At 37.9% G+C, this 23,010-nt stretch overlaps 1 protein-coding gene across 3 annotated transcripts in view; it reads left to right on the top strand.

Moving 5' to 3' along the window:
* Nucleotides 1-23,010, top strand: part of TUBGCP3 (tubulin gamma complex associated protein 3) — an 87,225-nt gene that overhangs the window by 56,819 nt on the left and 7,396 nt on the right. For 2 of the 3 annotated variants that reach the window (XM_036456104.2, XM_036456103.2), the window contains exons 15-17: nucleotides 1,851-1,986; nucleotides 3,068-3,136; nucleotides 7,403-7,538. In XM_036456104.2, coding sequence (XP_036311997.1) covers nucleotides 1,851-1,986; nucleotides 3,068-3,136; nucleotides 7,403-7,538 — 341 coding nt within the window. The remainder of the gene's footprint in view (nucleotides 1-1,850; nucleotides 1,987-3,067; nucleotides 3,137-7,402; nucleotides 7,539-23,010) is intronic. The other variant, XM_036456105.2, reaches the window with a different exon arrangement.

Here is a 23,010-nt window from a genome sequence, read left to right as displayed (position 1 = left end):
GAGACGCAGACAGCTCTGTACCAGAGCCCATCATGCTCCTGGTTCTAAGTAGACAATTAGACCCTCTGGATGCAAGCCCAGGCTCCCAGGCAGCACTGGTGAGAGTGAGCATGCGCGTGTGGGCCACAGCACGGGACTAGTGATTTTCCCAGGCATATAAGAATGGAAATTATTATTATTTTTTTTGTGTTCCCTTTAGGACACTTAAAAAAGTATGTTACTTTTCAATCATATCTGTGCTAATTAAGCAGTTGTTTCGGAGTCCCTTAAGGGGCTCGTTGGAATGGATCGTTGGACCCACTTAAAGAGTCTGGTTCTGTAGATCTGGGGAAGAGCCCAAGAATGTGCATTTCTAACAAGAGCCCAGCTGAGGGTGATGCTGCTATGTGAGAACTGTTATTTCAGTCCCATAAGCTCCTGTGGCCCCACCTCTTACTAGAAATAAGTCTAGTTAGGAAAAATAATTTAGATTTGGGGGCATATATGACAATAACTGACCTCATAATTATGGGTAATGTTGTATGATTGATTAACTCATGAAGAAGTTGATTATTACCTGCTAAACATAAACTCTGTGATTACATTTGCTCAAATAGCATGTCTGCACTGTAAGTAGAGAAGGGGTTGCTAGTTAGTTCAATACTGGTCACGAGGCCACTGCCTGTTGGAAGGGTGAGGGTGATGCATTTTTTAAGGGGAAATGTTCTTTAAATGCCAGAAGGCTAAAATGGGATTATGTGTGAGGATGTGCGGTGAGCAGACACATAGGTGTAGATGTTCAGGTTGACAAAAAGGTAAAGATTAGAAAGGGGTTTCTTACAGTTTAAAGTTAAAGCAACATTTAGAGGATGGCAGTAATACAGATCAGATCATTTAGCTGACTAACATATTAAAACTATAATATAATAGATTTCAATATTTAGAATGGGCGGGGAACATCTGGCCCGAGATATGTATAAGGCCTGCAAAATCATTTGGTCTAGCCCTGCCAAGGCATTAGGGAAGAGTTAATTAAATGCTTGACCAAATATAGCAGGCTAATTTTTAAGTTGATAATTTTGTGTGGCCCACGAATGATGTTAAGAATATCCAAATGGCCCTTGGCAGGAAAAAGGTTCCCCACCTTTGATTTAGAGCATCTCATTTTTTGTATTAAATAAAAAAATTATTTCTTCTCAATGGCATGTTTTAAGTCTAGTTTTAAAGGGGAATGCCATCAGTGTCTCACTTGCCTCAGATTTATTTGAGTGAAACTAAGGCCCCTTTTCACCTGTCCTGCCTGATCTTTTAGTGCTGTGAAGGCCTGCAGTGGGGAGGGTTTATATGCACACGTGGGGATGATTGGCTGCGTTCTTAACTTGGTCAGCTCTTGGTCACAGTTTCATATTTGGAAACTGAGATATTAGTACCCCTTCAGGAATGTTTGCTGATAATGCAGTAGTTGTTAGCCTTTAGAATCATGACACCCACCTCTATCTGATGGTTTTGATTTAATGAAGACCCTTTTTTTCATTGGACCCAGGTAGGAAATTACACTAGTTCATGCCACTATTGGCCAGCCTCTAGTTAGAAAACGTTATTTGTTAACATGGAGGACACTTTTAAATATTTTTCATTTAAGCTGAACAAAGATTATTATTTTTTTAATTATAAGGAAATACTTTATTTCCCCAAATACTTGGTGAAATCCTATTTACAATTAATTCTGGGAAGATTTTGTTACCATGTCATATTGGTTCCTTTTGTCTTTAGTTTTTACAACTTGAACTCCTTTTATAATTTTAAGTTTCTACACAGTTCACTAAGAATTCAAATAACATTTTCTTTTTCTTTTTAAAAAATCTGTTAAGACCAGAACTTGTCCGTCCAGCTACGACTTTGTATCAACACAATTTGACTGGAATTCTTGAAACTGCTGTCAGAGCCACCAACGCCCAGTTTGACAGTCCTGAGATCCTCAAAAGACTGGACGTGAGGCTGCTGGAGGTACTGTCGCTCCAGGTTCTGTACAATCTGCACAAAGCATTGAGCTCTCCCCGACCAGCACCTTTCCCCTGAAGTTTTTCATGTTGTCGAAGGCACGGCTAGTCTAGTGGGGAAGAGCCATGACTGAAAGACTGGGCCACCTGAGTTTGAATCCTTGCTATGTCGTCTGTTAAAAATCCTTGGCATCATTTTAGACAAGTCACTGCCTGTCTACACCACACTAGGTTTCAGTTCTCACCTTACAAAGGGCTCTTGGGCAGAGAACATGCAACACTTGGTGGCTGTCACGGATGCCCAGTAAATTGAGGTGCTGTTAATGGTAATATTGATAGGAGGCACAGAGATAAGGTAGAATGATAATAATATTTATCAAAAATAGATGTTTTTAGCCCAGCCTGCATGGCTCAGTGGTTGAGCATCAACCTATGAACCAGGAGGTCCTGGTTCAATTATTGGTCAGGGTACATGCTCAGGTTGCGGGCTCAATACCAGTAGGGGACGTCCAGGAGGCAGCCGATCAATGATTCCCATCATGGATGTTTCTATCTTTCTCCTTCTCTCTTCCTTTCTGAAATCATTAAAAATATACTTTAAAAAAGAAAGATGTTTTTAGTTTTAGTTTGATAGAAAATAACATTTCTTAGGGAAGTGAGTATCATAAACATCAGATACTGCTTGCTTAGCTATGATAAAGGACCGTTAGCAGGACCTGTTGGGTTTTTAAAAATATATTGATTTTTAAGGATTTGGAACATATACGGCAGTAGGTTTTTTCATAAAGGAATGGTGATGAATTTTAAATACTCTTATAATCATTTAAAAATATTCCATCCATTCCAAAAATATTTGTAGAGCACCTACTGTGCACCTGATTGTCTAAACGCTGAGGATCCAGGAGGTGACAAAGAAATGCAGTTCCCTGCTGTCATGTAGCTAACACTCAAAACTGTAGAGTAGTTTTTAAAAATTGGGTTTTATTTTATTGCCTCTACTTTGAGGATTTGACTAGTTCTATGGCATTAAGCTTAACACTGGTGATGGTAAGTTCTGGTGATGGTAAGTTGTTTGTTTTTGTTCTTAGGTGTCTCCAGGTGACACTGGGTGGGATGTCTTCAGCCTGGACTACCACGTTGATGGACCGATTGCAACTGTAAGATCATTCTGAATATTTTTATAATAGTCACAGCTATTTAGATTGCTAAGCATTTTGCTGTTTTAGAATTGGCTTTTTTCTGAAATACCTTCTAACTAAACTGATCATCTACAATCTACTCAAGAGATTGAATATTTAAGCCCAAATTGTGTGTGTTTTAAATAATCATTAATGAGTGCTGAAATGGTGTGTTATTTTAAGAATTCTTAAAAATATCAGTTGTTCTATCACAGGTTTCAGTAAGTATTTAATAAATGGGTATTCATTTTGTTCCATTATTCTTAGACTGTAGTAACTAATTTAGGATAACTTGAAAGGAACTCTAAAATGCGTTTTAGGGAAATTGTAGTTTTACTTAGATAAAATTTTATATTTAGTATTCATTTCAACTGATGAGGAAATAGCAGCACTATTGTTCATAGTGCTTTTACCATGCTTAAAGGAAAGTACTATTTCTTTTAACAGTTACCAGGTCATGAAAGATTGACAAGCAGAGTTGCCTTTTTTGGGCCTGCAATTTAAATATCCTTTCTTAAGTGCTCATTCTTTTTTTTCTTTTTTTTTAAATATATTTTATTGATTTTTCACAGAGAGGAAGGGAGAGGGATAGAGAGTTAGAAACATCGATGAGACATCCATCGATCAGCTGCCTCTTGCACACCCGCCACCGGGGATGTGCCTGCAACCAAGGCACATACCCTTGACCGGAATCGAACCTGGGACCTTTCAGTCTGCAGGCTGACGCTCTATCCACTGAGCCAAACCGGTCTCCGCTGAAGTGCTCATTCTTTCTTTATTCACACTGGCATGGAATCTCGTTGGCCAAGATACCTCTTTGAACTTACTTCAGCCATTTTTATGTCTGAAATATTGAGAAAGGACATTCATTTTTTTTTTTTTTTTAATTACTGGGAAAAGTATTCTGTTTAGAAGTAATATATTTTGGGTCTAAATTTCTCCTTAGTGGTTCTAGCAGAGTTCTGAGTCCATGGCTGTTCTGCCTCTCAAGGGATAAGCCACACATACTGCTAAAATACTTTCATCAAAGCTATCCCCTCTCTCTTTTTACTTCCAAGTTAACAGATTTGCCATTGGCAAATGGCTCTGTCCTGTCTACTGTGAATGGTAGCTACTGGTGCAGTTTTTTCTTTTTTACAAATAAGTTACTAATGTTTAAACTTTACCAGATCAAATCTACCAGATTTTAAATGTATAACTGCTCACAAATTTAATTTTTGGTCATATTCAAATTAGTTTTTATGTATTTATTTGTTATCAACCTCACACAACAATTTTTCTAGTTTATCAACAGATACATTTTTAAAAATGATACCTTTACCTAGCAAATGCTAATTTGGTCATTTTGAAAGTCAATCTTCATATTTTAAGAATTCAAACTTGTATTAGCAGAGTAAACAATAAGCTAAGTTACTAAAATATTTAAAAGATAAGTACCTTGATCATAAATCTCAAACTCCATATTTTAAAAACACTTATTTTTTTAGAGAGGCATGGAACAGGCCAAGGATAGGAATAAAATGTTTTCACCTTTGACTTACATCTTAAACAGTTTTAAATAATTTTAATATCCAAAACAGGATATTTTAACATTATTTAAATTAGAAATTTTCATATTATCTAATTTGTTAATGTTATATACATTACATATTTTTTCATAGTATAAAAGATACCATAGTAAAAATAGTTGTATCAATTACTTCACAAAATGTAAGTGCCTGAGTGATATATAAACTGAAAATGGTCTATAAAACCGAAATGGTTATTTCATGATATTGCAGCTCTTACTAGTGAGTATCAAAGTTCATACAAACCATGTGTATAATATCAATCGTGCAATATTTAAAAATTTTTTAGAGTTTTGAAAAAACTAGTAGAAAGAGTCAAAAAAATTTTATGTAATATTTATTTTAAGAAACAAATTAAGGATATATTCCATCTATGGCCAATACGTACCAACTCCAGTGGGTTGAATTGGGAAGGAGAAAAGAGTTTCATAATTGATTAGCAAGGTCTTCCAGAGACATCTTATGCAAAATGACCCCTGGAATGTCTAGTCTTTGCCATTCCAGTCTTAGGGTTAGTTTATGTCCTAGGTTAGTATATTTTCAGCTATACTTATAGTCATATTATTGTACAACTGCAGGTATTCAGACTAATATTAGAAATTGAAATAATTTTTAACCATCAGATTAAATTTTATGCAGTGGTATGCAGAAATTACAAGAAAGGTAAGAGAGGACAATTGCAATTGCATTTAAAAGTATACTTTTAGGGTCAAATTTTGAGAGAAAATAGGTTTTCTGCTTTTCCCTGTTAAATTTAATTTACCATATTATCTATTCCCTTTTTATTCTCATTAATTGAGATTGTCATTTTTGTACAGTTACTTTTAATAGGTACATATCTTATATTAGCTATATAATTATATCTTATATAACATATAATTTTAGCTTCTTATTAACTCTGAAAAGGGATGTGGAAAGATTATCTTTAACCTTTTTGATAATGGGCTGGATAAAATCCAGTTACTTCTGTCAATGGTCTCCTGGGTGTTAGATAAGGTATCAGAAGCGTATTTGTTTACTTTTATCTGAACTTTATTTTACAGATAGGTAATGAACTGAAAGAATATATACCTAGCAAAACCAAAATGTGAAGGATGTTTTCCCTGTGTAAATGCAGTGGAACATGAATTATTATTAAACAGAATTTTTGTAAATCAGGTCATGTTAAATGTGTTCGGGGAGTTTGGCACTTAAGGGAGCCCTTTAAAATATTGTATAGCAAGGAATCCTTTAATTTATTTGTAAAATTATTTAATTTAGTCACATTTTGTTTAAATAATTGCAAGAATATAAATAGTGTAAGCAGCACATCCAAATGGGTAAGCTCTAAAACATTCTTAGCTGGTATTGGAATCTCTCAAAGCAGCTCCTAATCACTCCTAGTTAGATATGTAATCATCAGTATTGAGCACCTACCAAATACTGGCATAGAAAGGCATACAGAAGAATGAACAGATAGTCCTTGTAACAAGTGAAAAGTGCCAAGAATATACAAAATAAGACAAGGTAAAACATTCTACAATTAAGTGCTAAAATTGTAAGAGTCAAGCAGTAAATGTTCTGGGTGTCTAAAGAGGGGAAATGGTGAGACCAAGGAAAGGTATGGCCTTTGTCCTTGAGACACAGGTGGAATTTGGGCAGAAGAGAATGATGGGTTCTAAGTCACAGGGCAGAAATGTGAGTCAAGGCCTAAGGGCGTGAACGAACAAAGCTGGGCGCAAGAGTGAGAAGCAGACCTAGGAGCAGAGCGTACACTCCTAAATGCCCAGCCTTGACCTGCTGCTGAGTGCCAGGCCTGCTCAGGCCAGTTACTTCCAGTAACCCATGTAAATGGGTTCTCTGTATAGCAGGTCACGTTAAATGTACTGGAGGCATTAGAAAGGGATGAAAATGTGCCCACGTTGGTGCTGCACACATATTTGTCAGCAAAGTGTTTGACTGAAATCTGCAGAAAACCCTGTTACCTTTATGCATGAGACATACTTACACTAGGAAATTAATTATGGTTTATCTGACATTCAAAATTAATAGGGTGTTCTGTGTTTTTATTTGCTACATCTGGCCACTATAGCAGGGAGGTCAGCATAGCAAACAGACCTGTCCCTATCCCTACCCACAGAGCTTATTCTCACTGGTTGTGAAACTACTGTCTTCAAAAGCAATAAGTACATGTGTTCAAATAACCTGGAGGCTCTTGAGATGAGAAGATTCTTCTTGGTCCTCCTTCCATGAGATTCACCACCCTCACCTATCCTTCAGGTGGGTGGGAGTAGAAAACACTGCTGTGCATTTGGACTTGCTATGAAGATTCCACATTTTAGGCGAGGGTTAGGCTAGGTTTAAAAATCTCACTAGACTATTTACTAGCTATGTGACCTTGCTTAGGTCTCTGTTTCCCCATCTGTAAAGTTGCCATAAAATAATGTACTGTCTATTATTGTGAGTTTACTTGGCATGCTGCTTAGCATGTAAACAATCAATGTCATTATATAATGATACTGTCTTAAAATGTACCATATTAGTTGCCTACATACTACTTAGCATCTATTAGAGTTGATTATGTGTTCTCTGCTCTGGCTTTTTTGTTAAAAAAGAAAAAATTATTGAAAAAAATCTGTACTGAAAGAATCCTTATGTCACAGAATACTATCAGCCTGTCTTCTGCTGTTGTTTTTAGGTGTTTACTCGAGAATGCATGAGCCACTATCTAAGAGTGTTTAACTTCCTTTGGCGGGCTAAGCGAATGGAATATATCCTCACTGACATACGGAAGGGGCATATGTGTAACGCGAAGCTCCTGAGAAATATGCCAGGTAAACCTATCAGAAGGTAGTAAGATGAACTGTGTGTCCCACCTGGTGCATGCATACCAGCAACTTCACCCTCTGTGTTGTGTCCAGCAGTTTAGCAAAAATAAAAGTTGTCTTAAAAGTAATTGAACTGAAAAGTGATTCATTATTGTGTTTTTGGATTGGGCTTTTGTGATAAGATTCATTTGTAATATTGCTCATCTTGACTTCAGTGCAAATAGGAAAACAACAACATTGAGTCAAGTTAGATTTTTTTAGACCATGAAATTTATTTTAGAATCCCATTTGTTTTTCACTGTAGTATACATATGTGTACTTTGATTTAAAAATAATTACTTTTAAGGAAAGAAAGTTGTTTTTTTAAAAAAAAAGTTTAATAAATTACTGGCTCTTTTAACACTCAGTGTTTTAATTAAGTCTATTTGTGTATTACCTTAATGTTTTGTTTTGGTTCATAAACCAGAAGATGGGCATATTTTATAATCTTATTTTGCAATTAAAAGCTATAGTAAAAATTCTCATCTCAGATAGTCAAAGTTTATTTTAATGTTATAAATATTGAATGATTTCAATTATGAATAATTTTGAAATCTTTAGATTGAATTTGATCAAAGCAGTTGAGAAAATATTTCAACAAGTATGTCTTTAAAGAAGAACTAAACTGTTATATTCTTAATCTTTCAGTTGGTGAAAGTAATTGTTTAAAAAAAGAAGCATTTGTTTGAAGGAAGGCAGATGTGACCTCTGCTTGCTTCCTAGGTGAAGGCTGGTCCTTGAGCAGCTCCAAAGCTTCAGGTTAATGGCACCCCAGAAGCCTGGGGTCTAGAGGGCACCTGTCCATGTGCTGACATATGGAATTGACAGTTTTTACTGAGTGTTTGTTTTTTCTCTGTTCCTAGCAGGTCTTTTTCAATGGATCATGATACTTATGCTCTTGGCCTAGCTTCCTCTGGACTCATTTTATAGAAAATTAATCATAGGGATCCTCTGAAATAGCTGAGAAGGAAGTGAGGGGAACATTTTCTTTTAAATGCTGTAATGGTTGTGCACAGTAAATACTGCCTTCAGCAGCCACTTTCTAGTAAGTGTGGAGTGACTGGCACGTGGGTGCTTCTTGAAAGGAGGCAGGAGGAGTAATCAGTTGAGAGAAACTTGCACTGTCTCCCAGCTCTGCATCTCAGGAGCCTCCCTCATGGTGTGTCACAGGATTACTCATGTATTCCCTGGGTGTGTAACACAGTTACTCAGTTTACCTGCACTGCTTCTTCTCTGCGTTCTTTTTATTTAAAATTTTTTTTTAATTTTATATAAATCTTTATTGTTCAGGTTATTACAAATTTTCCTCTCCCACCCCCAATTGCTTCCCTCCACAAGGTTCCCACCCTACCCTCTGCCATTTCCCAACCCCCCATTGTCCTCATCCATAGGGGCATAGTTTTTGTTCAGTCTCTTACCGCATCCCCCATTCCCCTTTTCCCTGAGAATCGTCAGTCCACTCCTCTACCATACCTCTGATTCTATTATATTCACCAGTTAATATTGTTCATCAGGTTTTTTAATTCCCTTGACTTTTAGTTTCACTTGTTGATAATTACGTATTTGTTGATCATAATTTTTATCTTTATCTTCTTCCTCTTCCTAAAAACCCCCTTCAGCAGTTCATATAATTCTGGTTTGGCGGTGATGAACTCCTTTAGCTTTTTTTATTTGTGAAGCTCTTTTTCTGGCCTTCTATTCTGAGTGATAGCTTTGCTGGGTAGAGTAATTTTGGCTGTAGGTTTTTGCTATCATCACCTTGAATATTTCTTGCAATTCCCGTCTGGCCTGCATGGTTTCTGTTGAGAAATCAGCTGAGAATCGTATGGGTGCTCCTTTATAGGTAACTACCTGCTTTTCTCTTGCTGCTTTTATTTTATTTTATTTTTTAAATTTATTTATTTATTTATTTATTTTTACATATTTTATTGATTTTTCCCCCTCCCTCCCTCCCACACATCCCCTCCCTCCCCAGAGCTTTATGTCCATTGGTTGTACTTATATGCATGTATACAAGTCCTTCAGTTGATCTATTATCGCCCCCAGATCCTCCTCCCCTCCCCGCTGAAATTTGACAATCTGCTTGTTACTTTACTGTCTCTGTATCTATCTTTTGGTTCATCAGTTTATAATGATCTTTATTATCCACAAATGAGTGAGGTCATGTGGTGTTTCTCTTTCATTGATTGGCTTATTTCACTCAGCATGATGTTCTCCAATTCCATCCAGGTTGCTGCAAATGATGAGAATTCCTTTTTTTTTTATGGCAGCATGGTATTCCATTGTGTAGATGTACCATAGTTTTTGGATCCAATCATCTGCTGACGGGCACCTAGGATGTTTCCAAATTCTGGCTATTGTAGATTGTGCTGCTATGAACATAGGGGTGCATATATCCTTTCTGATTGGTGTTTCTAGTTTCTTGGGATATATTCCTAGAAGTGGGATTACTGGGTCAAATGGGAGTTCCATTTTCAGTTTTTTGAGGAAACTCCACACTGTTCTCCACAGTGGTTGCACCAGTCTGCATTCCCACCAGCAGTGCACGAGGGTTCCTTTTTCTCCACAACCTCGCCAACACTTGTCGTTTGTTGATTTGTTGATGTTGGCCATTCTGACAGGTGTGAGATGGTACCGCATTGTTGTTTTGATTTGCATCTCTCGGATAATTAGTGTCTTTGAGCATGTTTTCATGTGCCTTTTGGCCTTCCTTCTGTCTTCTTTTGAAAATATTCTATTTATTATAGATCCATTGCCCATTTCTTAATTGGATCATTCACCTTCCTTTTATTTAGTTGTATCAGCTGTCTGTAGATGTTGGAGATTAAACCTTTATCAGTGGTGTTATTAGCAAATATGTTCTCCCACACCGTGGGCTTTCTTGTTGTTTTGTTGATGGTTTCTTTTGCTGTAAAAAAGCTTTTTATTTTGATGTAGTCCCATTTGTTTATTTTCTCTTTAGCTTCCATTGCCCTAGGGGCAGTATCAGTGAAGAAGTTCTTTTGGCATACATCTGAAATTTTGCTGCCTGTGGATGCTTCTAGTATTTTTATGGTTTCCCGTCTGATGTTTAAGTCCTGCATCCATTTTGAGTTTATTTTTGTGTATGGTGTAAGTTGGTGATCTAGTTTCATTCTTTTGCATGTGTCTGCCCAATTTTCCCAACACCATTTATTGAAGAAACTGTCTTGACTCCATTGTATATTCATGCCTCCTTTGTCAAATATTAATTGAGCATAGTGGTTTGGGTTGATGTCTGGGTTCTCAATTCTATTCCATTGATCTATATGTCTGTTCTTGTGCCAGTACCAGGCTGTTTTGAGAACAGTGGCTTTGTAATACAGTTTGAAGTCTGGTATTGAGATCCCTCCTACTTTACCCTTCTTTCTCAGGATTGCTGTGGCTATTCCAGGTCTTTTATTGTTCCAAATGAACTTTTGGAGAGTTCTTTCTAGGTCAGTGAAATATGCCGTTGGTATTTTAATGGGGAGTGCATTGAACCTATAGATTGCTTTAGGAAGTATGGACATTTTGATGATGTTGATTCTACCAATCCATGAACATGGTACGTTCTTCCATCTCCTTACATCTTCCTCTATCTCTTTTTTCAGTGTCGTGTAGTTTTCCGCATATAGGTCCTTTACTTCCTTAGTTAAATTTATTCCTAGGTATCATAATTTTTTTGGTGCGATGGTAAATGGAATTGCTTTTTTAGTCTCTGTTTCTGTAGTTTCACTGTTGGTGTATAGAAATGCCATGGATTTCTTGGCATTAATTTTGTATCCTGCTACATTGCCAAATTCATTTATTAACTCAATTAGTTTTTTAATGGAGTCTTTTGGGTTTTTTATGTACAATATCATGTCATCTGCAAATAAGGATAACTTTACTTCTTCTTTTTCCAATTTGGATGCCTTTTATTTCCTCCTCTTGTCTAATTGCAATGGCTAGTACTTCCAGTACTATGTCAAACAGGAGTGGCGAGAGTGGGCATCCCTGTCTTGTTCCTGTTCTTAGAGGGAATGGTTTTAGTTTTTGCCGATTGAGTATAATGTTGGCCGTGGGTTTATCATATATGGCTTTTATTATTTTGAGGTATGATCCTTGTACTCCCACCTTGTTAAGAGTTTTTATCAGGAAAGGGTATTGGATTTTATCAAATGCTTTTTCTGCATCAATTGATATGACTATATGATTTTTATCTTTCAATTTGTTTATGTGATGTATCACATTTACTGATTTGCGGATATTGTACCATCCTTGCATTCCTGGAATAAATCCTACTTGGTCATGTTGTACAATATGATCTTTGTGATGTTCTTCTGGAGTCGATTTGCTAGAATTTTGTTGAGGATTTTGGCATCTATGTTCATGAGGGATATTGGCCTGTAATTCTCTTTCATTGAGTTGTCTTTATCTGGTTTTGGTATTAGGGTGATGCTGGCTTCATAGAAGGAGTTTGGAAGTGTTTCTTCCTCTTGGATTTTTTTGAATAGTCTGAGGAGGATAGGTTTTAGTTCTTCCTTGAATGTTTGGTAAAACTCTCCTGTGAAGCCATCTGACCCTTGCCTTTTGTTTGCTGGAAGCTTTTTGATGACTGTTTCAATTTCTTCCCAAGACACTGGTCTATTGAGATTTTTAGATTCTTCCTGATTGAGTTTTGGAAGTTTGTATTTTTCTAGGAATATGTCCATTTCCTCCAGGTTATTCAGTTTGTTGGCATAGAGTTGTTCGTAGTATTTTGTAACAATCTGTTGTATTTCGGTGTGGTCTGTTGTTATTTCACCTCTTTCATTTCTGATTTTGTTTTTTTGGGTCCTCTCTCTTTGTTTCTTGGTTAGCCTGGCTAGAGGTCCATGTATCTTGTTTATTCTTTCAAAGAACCAGCTCTTGGTTTTGTTGATCTTATGTATTGTTTTTTTGGTCTCTATGTCATTTATCTGTGCTCTAAGTTTTGTTATTTCCTTCCTTCTGCTTACACTGGGCTTTTCTTGTTGCTCCTTTTCTAACTCTTTGAGTTGTAGAGTTAGATCATCTGTTACCCTTTTTTCAAGTTTTTTGCAATAGGCTTGTAAGGATATGAACTTCCCTCTCAAAACTGCTTTTGCTGTGTCCCATAGATTTTGGATTGTTGTGTTTTCATTGTCATTTGTTTCCAGGATGTTTTTAATTTCTTCCTTGATTTCTCTGGTAACCCAATCCTTGTTTAATAGCATGCTGTTTAGTCTCCATGTGTTTGATTTCTTTGGATTATTTTTATTGTAGTTAATTTCCAGTTTTATGTCATTATGGTCTGAGAAGATACTTGATATGATTTCTATCTTCTTGAATTTGAAGAGACTTTGCCTATGTCCCAAAATGTGGTCTATCTTTGAGAATGTCCCATGTGCACTTGAGAAGAATGTATATTCTGTGGCTTTGGGGTGCAGTGTTCTGAAGATGTCAATTAATTCCATCTGGTCTAGTGAGTCATTTAGGATTGATATTTCTTTGCTGATTTTTTGTTTAGATGATTTGTCGAAGGATGACAGTGGGGTATTAAAATCTCCTATTATGATTGTATTGCTATTAATCTCTCTCTTAATGTCCTCCAGCAGTTTTTTAATGTATTTGGTTGCTCCTGTATTGGGTGCATATATATTTACCAGGGTTATTTCTTCTTGTTGGATTGTTCCCTTTAGTATTATGAAGTGGCCTTCATTATCTCTTATTATGTCCTTCACTCTGAGATCTAATTTGTCAGATATAAGTATTGCTACCCCAGCTTTTTTTTTCATTTCCATTTGCCTGGAAAACTTTTTTCCATCCCTTCACCCTCAGTCTGTGTCCATCTCTTTTTCTGAGGTGGGTTTCTTGTAGACAACAGATGTATGGGTCTTGTTTTCTTATCCAATCTGTTACCCTATGTCTTTTGATTGGAGCATTTAATCCATTTACATTTAAGGTTATTATTGATAGGTACTCATTTGACGCCATTTTTATTCTATACCCGTGTTCCTTCTTCACTTCTTATTTCTTTATTTTTACAGTAGACCCTTTAGCATTTCTTGCATTGCTGGTTTGGTGGAGATAACTTCCTTCAGTCTTTTTTTGTCTGTGAAGCTCCTGATTTCCCCTTCAATCTTGATTGATAGCCTTGCTGGGTACAGTATTCTTGGATTCAGACCCTTACTTTGCATGACTTTGTATATTTCATCCCATTCCCTTCTGGCCTGATAAGTTTCTGTTGAGAAATCAGTTGCTAGTCTGATGGGGGTTCCTTTGTATGTAACTTTCTGTCTCTCTCTGGCTGCTTTTAAGATTCTTACTTTGTCGATGTTGTTTGCCAATTTAATTATAATGTGCCTGGGAGACTGTCTTCTGGGATTCATTTTGCTTGGGACTCTGAGAGCATCTTGGATTTGTGTGATTTTTTTCTTCTCTATTTCAGGAAAGTTTTCTGTCATTATTTCTTGAAATACTTTTTCCATGTCTACCTCAGTTTCCTTTCCTTCTGGAACCCCTATTATTCGAATATTATTTTGTTTTGTATTGTCCCAAAGCTCCCGTAAGCTCTCCTCCTGCTTTTTAATCTTTTTTTCTAGAAGTTGCTCTACTTGGGTATTTTTTTCCATCTTATCTTCTAGCTCACTGATGCGGTCCTCTGCTTCATCTAGTCTACTCTTGATGCTTTCTATTGAGTTCTTCATGGTAGCGATGTCATTTTTCATTTCTTCTTGGTTCTTCTTCAGTTCCTCATGGCTCTTCTTCAGTTCCTCATGGTTCTTCCTCATTTCTTCTTGGCTGTTGTCAAATTTCTCTTCCATTCTTTTTAGGCATCCTATGATCATTACTCTGAATTCTTGCTCTGGTAGGCTGCTTGCCTCTGACTCGTTTACTTCCTTTTCTGGTGATGCCTGCTTTTCTTTCACGTGTGGACTATGTTTTTGTCTCCCCATGGCCTCTCTTTTCAGGATGTCTGGTTATGTGGTGTTCCTTCTCCTTTTGTTGTGCTGTGTTAGTACAACAGCTGAGGAGGTAATGATGTTTTGGTAGGAATCTTTATAAAACTATGAGAATGCTGAACTGATCCTCGGTTGCAGGCTTGATCCCCAGTCCTGTTTGGGGCATGTGCAGGAGGCAACCAATGGATGTGATGTGTCTTTCTCAGGTTGATGTTTCTGTCTCTCTCAGTCTGTTCCACTCTCTCAACTCCTTTTAAACGCCTGTCACAAACCAGAAACTGGCACGTTTTGGTCAACGACGAGCTGCGCGGTCCACGGTGGTTCCATAGACTGTCCTGGAGCTGAGACGTTTCTTATCGCTAAGGCGTAGCCTCCGGCACGACGACTGGCCGCCAGAGTGCCTACATAGCTGCCGGCCTGACGTCGTAGAGAAGCCTCTCTTGCTGCTTTTAATATTCTCTCTTTGTCTTTTGCTCTTGGAATTTTAATTATGATTTGTTTTGGTGTGGTCCTCTTTGGATTCCTTTTGTTTGGGGCTCTGTGCGCTTCCTGGACTTGTAAGTCTATTTCTTTCCCCAGGTGGGGGAAGTTTTCTGTCACTATTTCTTCCAGTATTCTTTCGGTATCTTGCTCTCTGTCATCTTCTGGGACCCCCATAATTCTGATGTTGGTTCGTTTGAAATTGTCCCAGAGGTTTCTTATACTATCTTCACCTTTCTGGATTCTCTTATCTTCTTGCTTCTGTGGAGGAGTGTCCTCTGGTTCTTTGTGTTCCAAATCTTTGACTTGATTCTTGCGATCTTCCATTCTGTTTTTAGGACTCTGTATAATATTTTTTATTTCAGACAATGTATTCTTTATTTCTAGTTGATCCCTTTTCATATCCTCATAAGTCTCGTTTATTTTATCGGCCTTTTCTAGGAAATTCTTGAAAAACTTTATAAACGTGATTTTGAACTCTATATCCAGTCGCTTCTTTTCCTCCATTTCTTTTTGTTTGTGATCTGTTTCCTTGTCTCGGCATTTTCACAGCTTTCCTGAGTTGGTAGGGTGGCTTTGTGTGCTATGGTGTCCTATATGGTTCAGTTGGTCAGCCTCCCAGTTATCTGAGATGGACAGTCTTGGTGTAGCCCTTTGTGGGCTGTGTGTGCAGTCTTGTTGTTAAGCCTTGTTTGTTGTTGGTATCACTGGGAAGTGTTGATCTCCAAGCCAATTGGCTATGAGGATCAGAAGTGTCTCAGCTAAGAGGGTTTCTGTATTCCGCTTGGATGGGGCAGAGTCTCAGGATGGCACAGACAAGCTTGATGAATCCCGCAAAATTGGTTGCGGGCGTGTTCACCTCTTTGGTATAGGCGCAGACAAGCTTTGGAATCCTGTCTGTCTCTCCCTAGGAGAGTTCTATTCGCTGCGAATCTTGAAAGCTAGCCACTTTCGGAAGGCTTTCTGTGCTCCACTTGGATGGGGCGGAGTCTCGGGTGGTGCAGACAATATTTGATCAGCCCCTCCCTACAAGGGTCTGGTTTTTGAGTCCCGCAGTAATGGCCGCTGGCTTCACACACCTCCGAGAGATCTCTGCCCACTGCCTGACAGTCTGGCCTCTCCCTGTTTGTGGCCGTCTATCAGAGCAATAGGGTGGTTCTGTTTTCCTCCTGAACAAGAAAGCTAGCCACGCATTAGCTGTCCGCCCTCTCTGCGTTCAGGGAGTATTGGACTCTCTTTCACGGCCCGCGTAGAAAGAGTTCCAATTCAGGGTTCAGGTTCTGGAGAAGGGCCGCACTCAAATGAAAAGAGACTTGAAGAAATTCAATTTGGCGATTTGGGGGGCCAGGCGGTAGTCCAACTCTAGTGGGAGAACTATGACTGCTCTGGCCCTGCCATCCCCTTTTATTGAGGCTTAACAGCTGCTTCAACTTAACATAATCTCAACTAAAGGTTAAAGCAATTGAGGTTGTTGACCAGCCTTCCTGGCAACATCTCTTTCCCAGCTGAAACTGATTTGGTTTCCAGCAAGGGAGTAAGCCAGTAGCGAACTCGGCCCACCCTCTCCGCTCTCTGCAAGCAAGCCAGCAGCGAAGTCTGGCAGCCGCCTTTTCGCACCCACAGTTCTCCGCACCTTCACAGTTCCTGAGAGGTTCAGCGTGCCTTCTCTCTCCTTCCCAGATGGTAGAGCCTTCTGTCAGCCATTCGTCCAGCGCTTCAGGGTGATATTTCCCGGTTTTCCAGTTCTAAATTAAAATTTGTTGTGGTAGGCTGCATTCAGGTACTACCCTATGCCACCATCTTGGTTTCTCCTCTGCATTCTTTTTAATACTGTTGAGTAGAGCGGTTCTTAGCTGTCACTCCTCTGTGCCAGCATCTTTCTTTATTGTCTGATTTAGATCAATCCCATGTGAAGCAAATACTTTGTCATTGCATCACTCTTATCATTCAAAATAAGCATTATGTTTAGCCCTGGGAAATCTAAGCTCCTGTAACAATTTTAAATATTAACTAGTTCTGATACATTTTTCTGATTTGAATATCAGCTTAGCAACCTCTATATAAATTTGCTTTTCTCTTGTATTGAGTAACCAGCTATGAGTTTTGTTTTCTTTCAAAGATAGCTAATACATTTGATCATTTTTCTATGTATGGGAAAAATATATTTTATCTTTTATAAAATTAATAACTTTAATTTTATTTGATCCTACTACATAGAGTTTAGTTTCAGCTTCTTTCACTAATCTTTTTTCCTTAATAAAACTTCTAGCCTGGCCAGGGTGACTCAGTTTGGTTGAGCATTGTCCTGTGCACTAAAAGGTTGCTGGTTCAATTCCTGGTTAGGGCACACACCTGGGTTGTGGGTTTGATTTCCAATCGGGGAGTGTATGGAAGGCAACAGATCCATGTTTCTCTCATATGTGATGTTTCTCTCCCTTTTCCCCACCCCCCATCTTAACTCCCCCTCCTCCTATCTAAAAATCAGTAAAAACATATACTTGGGTGAAGATTAAGAAAAAAGCAACTTCTAAAATGTTTTTAATAGTATAATATTTTCTTTTTGGTTGAATGTATAGTCCTTTTATTTAAACCTTTTTCCTTCTAATATAAATAATGCCATTAGCTTTTTCTTTTTTTTGTTTTTGTTTTGTTATAAGTATGTATTTATAAGCCTCTGAATATTTCTTTAGAATAAATAAATTGGAAATGGAACTGTGGGATTAACAGTATGAATTTTAATTTCACTTTATGTCTGTTAATACTTAGTGTTTCTATTTTAACTTTATTGGTATGTATTGTCTGTTTGCATTCAGGAAAGTTATAACAATTTAATTTATTTTCCCATAAGCACAGCTCTCCCTGCTTGAAAGTTGTCTGCATAGCTATTTTTGTGGCTAACATTGGATTATTATATTCAAACAAATTATCACTTTGACAGGTGAAAATGGAAGTTCATTTTAGTTTTTAAAATGCCTTTAAAATTACTGATCATTGTAAACACTTCTCTTTCTCCTCCCCTACCCTTCTCATTCCCCTTCTCTTTCTCTTATCATTTGTGTTTCTTGAGGAAAATTGTGTGGTTTTTGTCCTTGTTTCTTTTGGGGTATAATGTTCTTACCTTTAGTTTATAAGGAAGTGTTTTAAAGTTGTTAGTGGCCAGGCAAGTTAATGCACAGAAATCAGCCAGGTAGTTAGGCTTGTTAATGCAGCATATTTAGGAATATCCTACCTACCATAAATCTGAGGCAAAAATATAAAAAGGTTCTATAAAGTGCTTCTGTAAACATCCTTTGGAATTCTACATGTTTGCACAGTGTGTGTACGTGGTTTGATCATATGTACCGTATCAGTAGTCATCACCCTAGGAATCATTTTAATAATGTTCATCAACATAAATGTGTTGGAGTAAGTAGTTAACCTACAAAATGTTGTGCTTAGGACAGGAGTTTTTGATAATGGTCTACCCAGATGTTTATACCCAGCTTATATAATAAAAGCCTAATATGCTAAGTGTCCGATTGTCTGGTGACTGTTCAACCAATCAAAGCGTAATATGCTAACAATATGCTAAAGCTGCTCAACCGCTATGACATGCACTGACCACCAGGGGACAGACTGGTAGGTTAGCTCCGACTGGTAGGTTAGCTTGCTGCTGGGATATGGGTGATCAGGACTGAGCGAGATGGGCTGGACATACCCTTGAGCCCTATTTCTCCGGCTGGCCAACCTCCCATGTCCCTCCCCAGCCGGCCCGATCAGAACTGGGCAAGTCAGGGCTAGACACACCTTGAAGTCCTCCCTGGTTTCTCCCTGGCCCGATCATGCATTGGTAGGTTCCCTTGGCCTGGCCTGCACCCTTTTATAGTCCAGAACCCCTTGGGAGGTCAGCCAGTTTCAGCCTGAACCCTCAGGCCACTCCCCTCAGGAGGGCACCAGATGCAGTGCTCACAGCTGGCGAATGCTGCTGCAGCAGTGTGAGCTTCTCCCAATCATTTGGGACTGATTGGGCATGAGCCCACTACAGGTGCAGTGGGGCTGGGAAGAACGGGAGAGGCAGGTAGGACCTGTAGGTGGCATTGGACTGCAGGTACCCATGCACAAATTCGTGTACCAGGTCTCTAGTTTTTATATATTTGCCATTCAACTGAACAAAATAAAATTGTTGATACTAAAATAGTTTAAAGATTTTTTTCCCCAGTGGTATGGAATTTTCTTTTTGGCTAGATTCAGTTAATCTAAAAAGTATCTTTATTAATGGTAACCAAACTTGTATTTCAAATAACAATTTACAAAATTAAATAGACAAATGTAGATAAGTGAGTTTATATCCTTTCTCAACCTATGATCCCTTTCCCAAAAGATTAGTATTAAAATAATCTCTTTTTGTGGTCCTTATTAGAAATAAAATTGCACATGGTAGGGACAAGAGAGAGGTGGTCAACTTATAGGTGATGTGTTGCCATGTGAGTGTTATGACATTTGGTTAGTTGACAGTTATTTTCCTTTCTTGGTAGTTAATATAATAATGACGTATTTTACCCTTGACAGTGTTCCAGACTGAGTGAAATAACTTAAAGATGAACGGACATTTTTCTGTTTAAAAATTTATTTTTGTCTCATTTTTGTATGCATGGATGAGCAAATAGTCCTGACTAATGATACATTCATAAGAAGTTCTCTCTGCTGTACATTAAGCGGAGTGCTTGGTTTGTCAGCACAGATGCTGAGCTGCATTGTCCGGCTCAGTCCCCACAACACCAGCATCAGGCTGTGATCTCAGACTGTGACCTCAGGCTGATTTTCTCATCTTCTGCCTCATTTTCCTCATTTGTGTAATGAGGATTAAATCTATGTGAAGTACTTAGGCCAGGGTTGCCTAGGGCGAGCACCCTGTGTTCAGTCATTGAAATGTGCTTGATTATACAGTGGACTGATGATGTCTGCAGGAGGACCTTAACCGGGATTAGAGATAGTGAACACAAGAGCTGTGGAGAATCCTGGGTCTTACCAAGTCCTTTGAATTCTTAGCCTTAAGAAATAAATCAGATTGGTAATTTAATGAAGTCACTTTTTAAAATATGGTAACATCAGTTATAAATATATTTTGAAGCAGATGATTATGAAATTGTGAAGAAAATGATTAGGGTATTTTAAAACAAGAAACATTTATAATTTTTTAACAACACTCAACTCTGTTTATGGTGCATCTCCCCATAAGCAGGTGCTTCTCACTGAAGATGCCAAAACCACATGGTTGAGTCCTTGAAGAGCCATTTCTGTTTTTAAATCAAAGTTGAAGTTCTTTCAACAACCTTTAGAGGGCAGTAAAGAATTACAAATGAATCTAATACCTTTTATTGATAAATAAACTAGAGAATGATCATTCTGGATTTTGATATATAAAACTGTCTACTGTTAAGTTAACCTAGTGGGAGATATAGTGTATTTATGTACTGTATTTATTGGACTCAGGGCATATGTTGCTTTGTTTTTGGGAGTCTTAGAATTAGTATTTCTTTGTGAGTCAACTATAAAAACACAAGTACTTATATTTTAACTTAGTTTTAAATGTATTTTCAAAATGCTGGGTAAAGAGATTCAAGGGGCGTTTCAGGTGTGAGTTGTTAAGTTAGGAATTAAGGGACCAAATTATACATTGTGAATTTAATCTTATGAATAGGGTTCAGAGTCAGTGAGAAATTTTGAAATACAGCATATATAGTGTTTGATTGATTACTCACATGGGGGAGGGAAAGAATTGTAGTGCTACAGGGATTTTAGATTTTTATTATGTGGACTATTTTATCAGATTTCTTTTCAACAGGCAGTATCCTGAGAGCAGCAGCCATAGTTCTACCTATTCTCAGAGGTTTTCTTTTAAGAGAGTGCCATCAAGATGCATTTTATACACAAGAAAAGATGATTTTTCAAGAAAGAAAACATATTGGTAGTATTTTAAGACTATAAAAGAAAAGAACACATTTTAACATTGTTGTTAAATTTGCTTTGGTCATGGAAACCTTTTGAAAAGGATATGAATTTAAATAGGTATCTATTTAAATAGAAGAATGCAGGCTATCTGCTTTAATTTTGAGGATCTAAGTCCCTCACTCAGTAAGTAACATTAAAGGCTTACTTTGTGCCCCTTTCCTTGATACCCAGTGACGGTATGACAAACACAAGGTACCTGTGGTCATATCCGTCACTTTCTAGGAGAAAGAATAACTAAAACATGGTAGTTGTATACTGACGTCAGTATACAGATTTATTGCCTTTTAGGGCCAGATGCACACTTAAACAAGAGCTTACAATACCCTGTGATAAGTTGTTTGACATGGAAAGACCAGATGCTGTAGGAATACAAAAAGACTGGCACACAAAAACTGGTTGCTGAAGAGTTTTGTTTGTTTAAAGGGCAGTTTTAAATGTTATGGGAAGATGGAAGTATCGGGTCTAGTAATAATTAATGTCGTTTTTAAACATTCGTTTAAAATCTTGCTTGGCGTTGACTTGTATTGACATAACCTTCAAACACGTGGTATCTACAGAATGTGTGAAGTGCAATTAACAAGTTTTGCTTGAAAAAGTTTGTGTTTGGTTTGGTTTTTGTTGCAAAACTAGGGCTAAGAAGATGGCGGATGAAGAGCATATTCGGCTCTGCATGCTTTACGAGTTCCAATTAGGAAGAAAAGCAAGTGAGGCTGCAAAAAACATCTGTAGTGCTCTTGGTCAAGATGCAGTTAGCGCCAGAAAATGCCAGCGTTGGTTTGAGAAATTTCGCGAGGGAAATTTTTCGTTAGATGACAAGAGTGGTCGAGGCCGTGTGTCCAATTTTGATCAAGAAGCTCTTCAAGCTCTTTTGGTGCAAAATCCTCAAATTACCCAACAAGAGCTTGCGACAACTTTAAATTGTTCACAAAAAACAATTTCCAATCAATTGCGTGCACTTGGCAAAGTCCAAAAGTTTGGAAAATGGGTTCCTCATGAGTTGACCGACAACAACCATAATCAAAGAGTCACAATTTGCAGTTCGCTCCTCTCTCGTCAAAACCGTTTGCCGTTTTTAGAGCAAATTGTTACCGGAGATGAACAATGGGTGCTGTATGTTAATTTGAAAAGGCGGCCTCAATGGTTGGACAAAAATGAGGCTCCGCAGCCCACGCCAAAACCTGACTTGCATGCGAAAAAAGTGATGTTGTGTGTTTGGTGGAATTTTAAAGGAATTCTTCATTATGAACTTTTATCATCTAACCAAACCATTACAAGTGCAGTGTATAGTGCCCAATTGGAAAGGTTAGCCCAAGCTTTAAGAGAAAAAGAACCCACGCTGATTAATCGGAAGGGCGTAATTCTTCACCACCATAACGCACGACCGCATACTGCAAGAATCACTGCTGAAAAACTGCGCCAGTTGGAATGGGAAGTTCTCCCTCAACCTGCATATTCTCCTGATATTGCCCCTTCTGATTACCATTTGTTTTGTTCTTTGCAAAACTTTCTTCTTGGAAAAAAATATAATAATGAAGAATGCCTCAAAAATGCATTGACCGAATTTTTTGCATCAAAATCACAAGAATTTTACAACAGAGGGATTAAAATGCTTCCTGAGCGTTGGGCACAAGTAGTAGAAAACAACGGCAACTATATTGTTGATTAAATTTTGTTGTATTGTTTAAATAAATTCGATTTAAAAAAGTATTAGAAAACGACATTAATTATTACTAGACCCAATATATAGGTTGATGAATCCTAGAGTGAAAGGAAGAGGGCATTTAGGGCACAGGTGGGGCTGGGTTAGCTTTGGAGCTGTGCTGCTGTAAGTGTGTGGGCTTCATGGCCAGAGGTGTGTGTGTGTGTGTGTGTGTGTGTGTGGGAAGGAGGGCGGAGTGGTTCCCACCTGGTGGCTGATTTTCCACATGACTAGGAGGGGAAGTGAAAAGAAGGAGGTGGATTAAAGCCTTCAGATACTGAAGGCTAAACAGCTTCTTTAGAGTAAGGGAAAATAATGGATTTCT

Source organism: Pipistrellus kuhlii, unplaced genomic scaffold (genome assembly GCF_014108245.1).
Source record: "Pipistrellus kuhlii isolate mPipKuh1 unplaced genomic scaffold, mPipKuh1.p scaffold_m20_p_3, whole genome shotgun sequence".
Taxonomy (NCBI): domain Eukaryota; kingdom Metazoa; phylum Chordata; class Mammalia; order Chiroptera; family Vespertilionidae; genus Pipistrellus; species Pipistrellus kuhlii.
The sequence above is the reverse complement of the archived record's forward strand: the minus strand, read 5'-3'. Positions and strand labels throughout refer to the sequence as shown.